This window comes from Helicoverpa zea, chromosome 13, assembly GCF_022581195.2.
Source record: "Helicoverpa zea isolate HzStark_Cry1AcR chromosome 13, ilHelZeax1.1, whole genome shotgun sequence".
Lineage (NCBI taxonomy): Eukaryota > Metazoa > Arthropoda > Insecta > Lepidoptera > Noctuidae > Helicoverpa > Helicoverpa zea.
Genome location: NC_061464.1, coordinates 12,490,098 through 12,503,115, shown reverse-complemented (window position 1 = coordinate 12,503,115; position 13,018 = coordinate 12,490,098). Strand labels below are relative to the sequence as shown.

The 13,018-nt window shown below is 35.1% G+C and overlaps 1 protein-coding gene across 1 annotated transcript in view; it reads right to left on the bottom strand.

The window, feature by feature from the left end:
* The window catches only part of LOC124635730 (neuropeptides capa receptor), a 92,901-nt gene that overhangs the window by 25,149 nt on the left and 54,734 nt on the right, over positions 1-13,018 (bottom strand). Inside the window, exon 3 of the mRNA XM_047171680.1 lies at positions 2,198-2,397. Coding sequence (XP_047027636.1) covers positions 2,198-2,397 — 200 coding nt within the window. The remainder of the gene's footprint in view (positions 1-2,197; positions 2,398-13,018) is intronic.

Genomic DNA, 13,018 nt, shown 5'->3' with positions numbered 1-13,018 from the left:
ATTTATGGATTAAAATAAAAATGGTAAGAATAGAATTTTCAAAATATTGAGCATTAATTCTGCTTTTCTATGATAGACTAACAAAGATCGGACGGAGTCTTATTTACTTCCACATAATATTCAGATGCGTGGACAACAATAGCTCACACAACTTTGAATACACACTCGAAGACCCACATACAAAACCCTTTCTCTAAAAATACTCCTCAGAAGTACATCGTTAAAACTACGCGTTTGCAGAATCAAATCTAATCCTCCTGACCTTGATCTCCGATGATATCCTTCAAATGTCACTCACTGTATCGATTTGAAAAACGAAGTGAGTGACCTTTAAGGTCGCAGCTGCAATATTGGAATGACCCAAAAATCTTGACACTTTTTACTTGACTTAGAAACCAATTGAATGTTCTTAGGAACTACTTTGAGAACCTTAGATACCACAATTTTATAGGACATCATTAGACAATGTTTTTACCAATAATCCTATTTCTATTTCTTGTGAAATTGCTCATAGATCGACATATTTTTTTCAAGAACAAATAGTAAAGTTAAGAAAGTTGTGTCTCTAGGGAGACTTAGTTCTTGTTATAAGAAACAGGATCCTATTATCTATAGTTCGGCCATTCAGAGAATGCGTTCCTGACACGTCGCGATTGAACTGACGACGTAACTTTGCAATGGCGTTGCAGTTACGATAAAAATATTTTTGCTGGTTGTTTACCGTTTTAACAATTGAGGAGCATTAAAACAACATTATTATATCAATAATCAATGAATGTTATAATTTTGTGCCAAACTGAGTGTCAAATAACTTAGTAAACAATATTTTTCTAAATCTATACTGCGCTATTACAAGGTTATGTCAGCGGTTTATATTTTGTAGTGCTGTGCTAAAAATAACAGGCAAGTATCGTAATCTGTTCTTATACAGTTATAATATAAAATAATACGTTTTGATTTTCTTTTTAAGAATTGGAAAATAATGGACTATAAGACTTAATTATAACGTTTATGAAATATAAAAATAAAACTATGACCAAACCGCATTTTTATACTTAGATTAAAAATGGTAACCCCAAATGGCGTTATGGGCCGCCATTTTGTGACGCTAAAACAGTCGTCCGTTGTCGTTTCGTGCGCATAGACCACGTTTTTCAAGTGTTTTCGATCTGTTTTTATTTGATTACCCAGCTTTTGTTAGACCGAGATATCAGGATTGATTCTGTTATTGATAATAATATAATTATACATGTAGGCGAAGATGATGATGAAGACACCACCTCCTCAAGCAAATCGGAGTCTGATTAATATTCTGTTCGCACATTCAATTCAATGTACTTGTAACAAAGAATAAATAAAACAATTTTATTATATGAATATTACCTTTTTTTGGTTTCCACTTAAATAACTAAAATATAAAACAAATGATTCCGCCAATTTAAAACGAAAATAATCTTAAAATAATGCGGCGGTTCATTTTGAAGGAACGGTAACGAACTCAGTGTTATGTTGTGCCCATCACTAGTCGTGACTAACTGATAGGTGTCAGGAACGCATTCTCTGAACGGCCGAAGTATAGAAAAAGTAACAAAATCATAAGACTTGTGGCTGCCATTTATTCTCGGAAGGGAAAGATATAAAGGCGTATCTGTAAACATTGGAGACACTTATCCTTGATATATAGCGTTGGGACCCTGAGGGCAGGATCTGGTAGCAAGCTGGAACGCGTGATAACGAAATAGGGACTTTTAGATTTTTTGAATCTGGTTTTTTATTTTGATTGGAACAATGGATGCACTAGCCAATGGAACATTTAAATCTGGGATTTTCAAAGTGTTTTAAATGGTACCTGTTCTCTACCCAAACCTTTTGAAGACTAACTAGCCTAACATAATATGATATAGTGTCGAAAGCAGCGTTTGTGCTGATTCGTTGAGTCTATCTAGATTAATCATATTACCGTTGTCAGCATGTACTCACGCGAGTAGTTAATGAATTCGTGGGCTCTTGCAAATCCTCTTAATTAAAGAATTAATTTCGCCCAGTGGCCCAACGGCCCAGTGGGCCATTGTAGGGTCGGTTTTTTTTAAAAGCTGGGTTTGTTCATGATTTTATTGTACCACTTCTTCTTCCCAGCAAAAAAAAAATGGAAGTGACAGAAAACGACGTCTTCAGTTTTGCTTTGGTTCTTACTTACCTGGTGGATAATCATGATAGCTGACGGTAGTATAGAGCGCGAAGGGAGACGCTGCCAGTAAGGAGACCAGCCACAGTGCAGCCACGATCCTCAGTGCTCGCCGGAGACCAGCCATGGCATACAAGTGGAGAGGGTGGCAGATGGCTAAGTAGCGCTCCAGGGAGAACGCGACTATGGTCAGCACGGACACGTAGGATGCTCTGCAACAAAGAAGGAGTTATTCCACTTATAATATAATGGGGTAATTAATACTAAAGAGCGGTAAACATCTGTAGCACGTAGGTACACGCAAGAAAAACCCGAGCAAGTAATACACTAGTTTGAAAGACAGGTTCTTATATGTGCATCAGGTGTTTGCAGGCAGTCAGGAAACATGCCTCACACATTATGGTATTATATAGTGCTATAGCACCTTGCCCAAATAGATAGGGTTTGTTTTTTTCCAGAAATTGGGTTAAGAAGTCCTTTTCCTCAATAGTTCCGCAATGAGTTCTATTATTATAGGGTTGCATAACGTAGTTACGGGTAAAGCAAACGGCTAAAATAAACTCCAAGGCTTCGGAGTACGAGCACAAACATTCGTCCCACTTTTATTAATTAAATCGCGTACAAAAACCAATATGGCAATTACACGGCGATTTCGAAAAAGCCCGAACTCGCACTCAACTGAAATTGAATGTCGTCCCAACAAATTTCCAATTGGAAGTGTTGCCAGCTTTAAATATTATTTATTATTAATGTGCAGTTTCGAATTCCGTTTGTGTAATTATGAAATTACTGCTGCATGCTTGATAGGTATTCAAACTGGCTGTATGATTTATAGCTTGTACATAAATACAGTTAAATTGCATTATTTCTATCGCAATGTATCAAATGTATGTAATTTATAAAGAAGATTGAAATAGCACAGTTCTGTTTTGCTCTGAACCTGTGAAGTGAATATTCGTTATCGATGTACTTATTTGCAAAGTTGCATTTACACCGATTTTTTACACGCTTGTTTAAAGAAGTTCTCTTTTTTAACCTATGTATTTAATTGTTGTTCCTTTACGTCAATTACTTTTGGATCACCAAATACACGAGAAAGTCACTTGGTTGATGAGGAACAAATAGTTCCAGAACTGTAGTTAGACACTTCTCCGGAACTTACGTGTTTGTACACGTGCGAGTGTGTTTGTACCCAAAGTATGTATAGAAGAAATATCTCGTGTGGACAACCGACTGTTTTTGTTGTTTTCATATCGAGCCTACTATTGAGCTTCGTATTTGGCGACACGAGGCTTTTTGATTAGGTTTTTTCTGTTTTATTATTTTAACAGTTGTCATTAACAGTGATCACTACCTATATATATCATAGGTCAGGAAGTGAGAATCAATGCGCCCATTATTCCCATTAAGTATTTTTGATATACAAAACCTGATCATTATCTGCATATATTATAGAATTTAATTACAGAAAACATCGATTTTTTGTCTATAAAAGTAAAAAAAAAATCTGTGCACGAATTAGTTCCCACTGGAAGAAGATAGCATTTTACCGAGTTACATTATAAAATAGGCAGTGATTAAATCGTTTGACATTTAATGAAGAAGGATGAACTGATATTAACTGAAGTACGAAGTAAGTATAGATTAAGTGGTTTTACACCATGAAGCCAAGGTCTCTGAACTTCAGATATATCTAACAGTTACCGCATCAATCATAAACTTTGTAAGTTTCAGTTTGTTTATACAGCGGGTCTATTGAGGGTAAAAATGCTCTATCTTACTATTTTTTTCTTAAATTTAATAAAGAAGGAAAGTTCTGAAGTTTGAGACACTAAAATAACACTATGTTTGGTGTCAATTTATGTTTTTGGCTTGAACAACGAGCTTAAAATATTTTCTGTAGGTTTTAAGAAATTATTTTAGCACAAAGTACTCAAGCAGTAACAGTAACAATAGCTATACATCTACTACTACGCAACAGTCTGACCGACTAGGACGACAGGGAAAGATAAACATAATTCTAAAACATAAAGCAATTTTTTTCTCTTAAATCTTCATAAAATTACATACCTACATACAAACATACATTCCACTGTCATACGCTGAAGTTATAAAACTGGCAGTTCAAACAAAAGTCAGCACAAACAACGCTCACAGATTCTCAGCATTTTTCACAAACCACAAACAAGGTAAATCTGAACTTACGAGTCTTAGTTTTCATCCCAACTGCAACATTTTGTATGCTCACTTTGTGCACTAGATCTAGCAACGTGGGGTATTAAGGTAACGTGAAATGTTTTGAAACTAAACATACTCGTACATATTTTAGTTAACGTTAGTAGATAAATAGGTCGATGGAATTGCTCGTGAACTATTGATGCGATTTTATCGTAGTTTATATGCATATGAAATGATGGAATTAGTTTAGCCTACAAATTTTAATATCATGTTTGCAAAATTAGAATTAATCCGTAAAATCACAACACAAAACTGTAGGTCACTGGTCCGATTCCCGTATAAGTTAAACATTTGTGTGGCGTTGTGTGAATGTGTAAAGAATATTAAAACATTTAAACATTACGTATAATAAATTAGTGCATTCACACTAACCCATTACATATACATACTTCTACTATAGTTCTCTAACTACAATCTTCAAATGAAAGGGTTGAATGATCAAGTTTCAAATGATCCTCCAGCGGTGAACAAGATGTAATAATAGCAGCACTTGCACGGTGCAGTCTTCAATCACAATTGAGAGGCTTCCACTTAGATAGGGTTGCTACAGATGCACTCATTGCATTGGGGGCTTTGAACTAAAACGTGTGGGTGTACGGATGAACGCGAGTGCAGAATCCGATTCTATTTTATTTTATTTTATTTTGTAAAACCGTGTAGTTTTACGAAACAATTGAAGGTATGTGTGGTATCTACATATGTATGTACAGACAATGGCAGAAATCCGTGTAGTATTTTTTTTTTTCATTTCATTTATTCAAAACAATATTTACACTATTCAAAAAAAGGTCTAATGTTAGTGAGCTATTTTTAGTTGGATAAAAATGAGCCTAGGAGGGACTAAGGGTAAGTAAATTATAAATGTTAAGTAGAAAGGCTGAATCGATGTGGATAATATAAGCTAATTGTAATCCAAATATGCAAAACAATATTTTGCATAGTACCTTCGGATAGTAGGTGAAACATACGAGTTTTTTAAATATTTTGAATAGAATATTCACAATTTGTTTTAATATGAAATAGAACCGGTTTTACAATTCTAAAATTGGACTATCTACTCGCTGTCTAGACCGACGTGCTGACGGTCGAGAAAACTATTTCAAGTTTTTCCATGTGGAAAAATTCCGTGGGTCTATTTATATGCATGGTTGGCGCGCATGCTATTTCACGGCTGTTGAACGTCATCATATGCCTAGCCTTTTCTCAACTGTATGGGAGATTCAAGAGGCAAAAAAACCGTTGCAAAGAATTTAGGCTACTTTTTACAGGGGTGCACGAAGACATTTTTAAGGGATTAAAAATGATTCAATATGACCCTTGGTTACCCAATCAAGCATGAATGGCTGGACTGATTAAGCTGAAAATGAGAGGAGAAGTAGCTTAGACCCGGGCAACGACATAGAATAGTTTTTGTCACCATCCATATTTGTCCCCATTATCTCAGGCCGCTGGCGGAACGTAGTAATTAATCATTTCTCTATCTAGCTTTTGCGGTGAACTAGTAATACGTTATGTTACTTTAACAAGATAATTGGGTTTCAAACTTGACCCAGCCCTGAGGCTGGTCGTCTTAAACTTGTAGAGGACCATAGAACTGTCTGTTGTTCGGAAACTATTCCGCCCTTGTAACTTACATCTTGGGAAGCAGCTTAGCACTTATACTAGCTTCTGCACGGGGTGCCACTCGCATTGTATTATGGTAATAAATCGTAGCCTTTAGTTAACTTTGATAATATTAAATTGCTTAGAAGGGGAGTAAAATATGAACTTGCTTTTAAAATTAAGTTTTTTTTTCAAAGCACATCACATTTAAATTATGTAAATGTAAGATGTTTTCGGTTCGGATAACAGAATCAACATTTGCCGAAGATCAGTTACAATAGAGAGACTCCAATTACATTAACCCTTTACTGCTTCCGGTAATTAAGGGACCACGGGACATGGAATATGGGCGGGATGTAGAAAAGATACTTGTACATATACCAATATCTATATAAAACTTTAAATACTGACTAACAAAGATTGAACTAATTTTATAGTAATTCTAGTGCGTACCAATTTATACTATGTTAAAATATTTGACTTGCTTAAGAAATATTCTGGACTAGCTCCCACGGTTTCCTAGCGAGCCGTGACTACTTTGCACTTCCGGATAAAAGTCTCCTCGGCAAATAAACTATCTCAAACTGTCTTTTTTTAACAGACCAGTTTCTGAGATTAAAGGTTTACATTAAACAAACTAACAAATTATTCAGCTTTATCAGTACCTACTGACCTTTAGCCTCTTCATAAGTTGTTAAGCACAATCTCTATTATCTTAGGGTCAAATTATCCCAGAATAACAAGACAGACCCCTATTGGACCGTTAGTTTGAACTGCGAATTCCTTCATACCCTCTTAACTAATAACACATTACCACGGAGTAAGGAAAGATGAGTGGAGATATCATAATGCAGGTAGGTCAGGCGTCTTCTCCTAGGCCAAATTCTTACGGTGAGCATGGCCAAAACGCCGGGTCCAAAGAAGGCGTATACGGGCGAAGATAGCAACGTTCCTCGTCATCCGCACACACGCATTTTGGCGCGCAACTTAGAAGATTTTCCGTTATGGCACCTCCACTAGTCAATTAGTTCTCCATGCGTACCTATTACTGTCATGTAATCGATACTAATAGATAGTGATTAATGTAACTCTCGTTAATGACTGTCGCGTATGACGCTAATCGCGGCAGATGCAGGAATTAATAGCTGATGTGTTCAAACTTTGCTTTACTCGGCGGAGTTGCTAATTACATTAACTGGCGTGCTCGTGTCGACAGATGAACCATGTGGAGCTCAGCTGTAGTTCAAGATGTTTATAATAGTTAAAAGTTAGGTAAATGAAAGAGTACGTTTAAGTAATTGTTTGGTAACCAATTATATACAAAACTAGGTTCTCCAGCGGTTTCAGCCAGTTAAAATGAAGTCTTTCTCAATAAATGGGCTATGTAAAAGTGACAGAATTTTCCGATAGTTTACAGTGTAAGAACCTACATGATTCAAGTAAGTTGGAAAACTTAGCCTAATAGTTATTAATTAGGCGACAAAGTTAGATAGCGTAACAGATTTGTCTAAACAGCTAGGTTTTGAAGCAATCGACTTAAATGATTTGATTTCACTATCAAGTAAAATCAAAGCGGTTTGCATAACTTTACTCCGCGATTTCATCTTGTACGTGATATCGTGCGAACAATTATACTATATCTCTATATGTATATGTGTGTGTGGAATGATACCAATAATCGAGCCAACTATCGGCTTATTGGGCCTAATTTGTCACCAATACCGCAATAATAATACAATTAATTGAATTTGCGTTCACTACTCGTTGGTCAGCAGCAAACAGGAAACACTGCTGAAAACGGGTTTAATCTCAGATTGTTTTTTTTTTAAGTACCAGCAGTTTACCATGGTTTCACCTGCGTGCCGAGGTTAACTTCCTCACATATTCATGTAAAGAGTACTTGGTATTCTCCCAAGTTTCAAACAAAACCGTTGACAAATCGTATTCATAACAAATTACCCACACATCCAAACTTTGAAAGTCATAATATGTAAACTTTTACACTGCATTATTATGTGTATTTGGGTGGGTAAGAAAGTTTTTGAGTAGGTACGTAAAGAATTTATTTCCGTCAGGCCAAGGTTGCAACCACGGAACTAGTCAACCATAAAATTATACGGAAATGTTATTAAAGTTAACTATTTAGTGTAAAATTACCTTTAATAACTAAATTATCAACAATTACGATAATAAGTAGTAATTTGGTTAACAACTTACATTATAAACGACTAAATATTTGCCGCGGTTTCACCCGCATCCCGTGGAAACTATTTTCCACGGGTAAAACATAGCCTATGTCACCTGAGAATAGTGTAGCTTCTCAAAAGTGAAAGCATTTTTCAAATCAGTTCAGGAGTTTCTGAGTTTTTACGGTGCAAACAAACAAAAATATTTTTTTATACTTATCGCTACTTATAGATAATGAGTTGTAATTTAGTTAACAACTAATATTATAAACGATATAAGTGCAGTATTGGTAATATTATCATCGTTGCACGTTATCGTCTCTAACAGGCATTTTATAAGGCTATAAAAAATATTAAACTCTAAGTGACCCGTTTATGCTATGTTCTACAAATAGCTGTTTGATCGATTTCACAGTAACTATGATGATCTATATTGTTCTTATCTTGTAGTTTATTAACATTGACACCAGACCATACAGAACAAAATGAGTAGCGGAGACGTCACAATGCAAAATCTCCTATAACAAAGTAGCGCGCCAAAATGCGGATAATTGCTTCTAGACTACATTTTTATTTTTATTGGTATTAATAAATTATGATCTGTTTTAATACCCGTTAACTAATATAAACCCAAGGTGCAAGAGAAAAAGATATTTTCGCCAACTCCAAGTACAAACATAAAAAACAATATCTTAGCCACTTTTTTGATTTCTATGACTTGAACAAAACTCAAGACAGCTCTAAACGTAACAACACGAAAGATGCGAAGAGAACTCTACTGAAACTGTAACATAACAACACATCACATAGGTGTATAAACATGTCGAGTTTACCAAATGAATGCGGAACGGCTTTAGACACATTTTCCTCCATGACGTTCCGGGATTCCATTAAACTGATGGTGGGTAATCAGTCAACCACACCATTGTCAGAATAGCTGTGAAACGGAACGACATTCTGCGGCACAGTGTACCCGTGTTGTCTATATGACATGTGCGTATAATGGAACGTTTGTTTTCACATTGTATGTACGAAATGCAGGAATTTGAAGAATTTAGAGTTATAAATTGATATTATGAAGCTGAATGTGATTATTTGTTTGTTTGAAGGTCTCAATTTCAGGACTTACTGGACCAAATCGAAAAAATCTTTTAGTGTTGTACTTTTTAGTGTAGAGTAGTACACAAGGGACGCGTGACTGCTGGCGGAAGCTGGAATAATATAAATATCTTGCCCCTGTTTTTAGTGCCACGGAGGATGATATTATCGTTTTTCGAAAGATCTATATTTGCTTAAGTATAACATTTTAAACAGTACATAAAGTTTTAATAAAAATATACTTCAAGCAAACATAACACTGATTGAACTGTGATTGACTTTGATTGCGATTGACAAAACAGACCAAAGAATCTACCCAACATTTCTTAGAATACCCAAATAGCCGAAAACACATTTTTTATTTCCACAAAACCGCATTATCTACCAACCCATTCATAATCTACCAAAATTACTACAAACGAATACAAATTCAAAATCAGGATCCCCATACATATAAAATATTCCGTCGCCGCCTGCTCTCACGGCAAGCAATTTGCTCCCGTGTTGTTTACGATCAAGGGGCTCTCCAGCTTTTTTAATTTCCCCCGACCTTCCCAAGACTTAAGTTATGGAACCCGCTTTATGGGGTACTTCAACGTCTTCGGGATTCGGGTCAGACGGTTTATTTTTGAATTACCATTACTGATATTTTTTTACCTGCATCCTTATGAAACCAATACCGGAAATAATATAATTAAAAAATTGAAAATAAATTAAAAATCATTTATTTCACATAAAAAACCCACAGATAAACACGAGATAATAAAAATTAATTATTACAAAATTAAATATGTAGTATAGTTAGATAGTTTTCAGATAATAATAGTATCCTCTTTCCATTCAAGGTTTATTTAATGAAAATCCTCTTTTCATCTAGCGACATTCAGCCGTTTTGTAATAAGATGTAACTAAATATACTCACACAAGAAGCGTTCCTTTTCACTCACCGTTTAATGCTTTTCATGTCACATAGATTACCTCTACATATGTACCTACATAAAGGTAACTTTTTCTTTCACGTGCTGACACGAAGGTTTTGCTACCTTTTAATAACACAAGTTAAGTGGGGGCATAGGACGTAAAGAAAACAATTTATCACCCTGGTCTAGACTGGGAGTTTTCATCTGATAAACGGCTTCAAAATTGGGTCTACCCTTTTCTAAGAGTATGAGTAAGAGCACACAGTAAACTTTTAGTCGGCTGATAGTTTATTTGGGCTCATAAATCAGTATGAAGATGAATGATAGTACGCACATTCAACGGTCAGGTATTTAGCCTGTATCAGACCGCTTGAAAAGACTGGAATAAAGATTTAAAAAAAAATCGGGTCAACTGTCGGCCGACTATTTAATCTACTGTGTGCGGGCACTCTTACTTTTTTTTTTCTTTAGTATAAAATATGAAGGCACAGGTTTTAGATAAAACTATCTTCATAAACTTTTAGTCAGGTAAGCTATTGCTCTCCTTATTAGAACCTATATTTTATGTCTCAAGTAGGCGCGGTAAAGTAACCCCTGGCCAACCCATCGGACAAAACAAACATTTGTTATGGTAACATTATGTTTAAGGGCACCGATTTTCTTCCACGCCTATTTTTATATGCCATAGTTGATAGTCAAATGGGTCAATCATTATACCACGAGCATAAAGGTGCCTTAAAAATTAATGTTAGCTTTTGACCCCGGTCGTTCCGGGAATATCCAGTATTCCTATGGTTATCGTGCTATTCAGTTACCTACTGGGCATTCATGATTTTTATGTCAAATACCGTTTGTTCTGTATAGAAAACTCCAAAGTGATTTGAAAAGAATAGATAGTGAGGTGACCAATTAAGCTAACTTTAGATTCTTAGTTGACAAATAAAGCCATCTTCTACATAAAAACTTTCTTCCAACAATATAAAATAATAAATGAATTAAGTCAAACGTCTTAAGTCTATAGGAAATTATGCCATGAATCGTGTACCTTCCCACTTTACATGATTCGATTATGTTCCTGTACCTAAATCGGTTCCCGCACACGACTCGAGTAATCGATTCCCACGGTTATAAATATTTATTACGACACATATAATAATTATTATAGTTCCCTGGATTCAGGAATTTTGGCACTAGGTTTGTCTATAATTTTTTTGTGATTGATTAATTATTTTTAACTAGCTTCCGACCGCGGGATAGTAGAAAAAACGTGTGTACTTTAAACGTGTAACTTTTTTCATTAATTTATTAAAAAAATCTTGTGAAATCACTAATAAGCAAAAGTTTTTTCTACACCTTGCAAAGATGATAATCTCGGCATATTGATTTAACATGGCTATTTCAGTCGACTTTAGTCACGCGAATCGCTAACCGTAATCGATAAATCTAATTTCACCATAAATAATTATTTGTGATTTGCCATCATTTATAATTTCAGGACTGTATCATTCAAACTTTAAGCAATATCATTATATTCATTAAGTATCTTCAGAACGTTCTCGATATTATTAACGAAGCCAATAACATCTATATTTAGTAAAATATAATGACTAAGATATATTGTGTCTGCTAAGAATACACTACATTATTAATGACGGGCTTACACATTAATTAATCAACATTGGCTGCAAAGACATCTCTCATAAGACAGATAGTGTCTAGAACTAAACTTTAGAACAATTAGAATCAATCTAGCTTTCACAGTAATTATCTGAAGTAACTGCAACCGAATGGAAATCCCAAGATTCGATGAAGCGATTCTTTTCGCCAACTCTCGCTATTCATAGTGATTATCAATGTTTTCACATCACTAGTCCGCTATGGAAGTTAGGTGGGTTGTGCTAATACCTCGTAAATTCACTTTTAGTAATAACTGATCTAATTAGCTGATAGTTTAGCAATGATTTGTGCGTCGGTGGGCGTGCCGGGTGGGAACAAAGCATGCAATGATGCGCGACTACCTTGTGTTTCTCGTTACGCTTACCGTAGCGAGAACCACTTCATTTATTTAATTAACTTTAGAATCATGGACTTATGGGACGCTATATAATGTTTAAAGTGCTTTATTATAAAAATTATGTAGAAAGAATACTCTTAAAGTAAGTATTTAGGTGAAAATCTGAAATGACTGAAGAAATTAGTCTACGTGTATAATTTAGCTGCTATACATATTCATGTAAATAGCAAATTAGGGATCGTGGTGCTTTTCCCAAATAACAAACAATGTATCAAAGTCAGTAAGAATTTGCTTCATTTCGGACCCCACTGATTAATAATCAAGGAAAAGAGTAAGGAATGCACCTACATAACAAATGGTTACGAACTATATACTTTTTTACACGATTGTGACAAAGAGGAGCGAATCATGAAGTCCGATTAAAAAACTCTCTCAGTGTTTGTTAGCCCGTTGATTGAAGAAAGTGAGCAAAACCACATTCGGAAGCTAGTTTAATAATCTTTATTTTTCGTGACAAAAGTCATTCCCGGTTCGGGGTTAAAATTATTTAAATCTCATAGCAGGAACTCAGACGTTATTTCAGTTTAATAATGAGAGATTATGTCAAAAGATAACATTTTATCGTAATTATGAGCAATTTAACCGACACTAAAACATTGACCTAGTGGGCTGAACTTTAAATATGATTCACATAACATAATTGCATTTTAGACACACTTACAAAGTAATTTGCTAAGCGACTTGCTGACACTTCAGGTGACCCAAGTGCCATCCA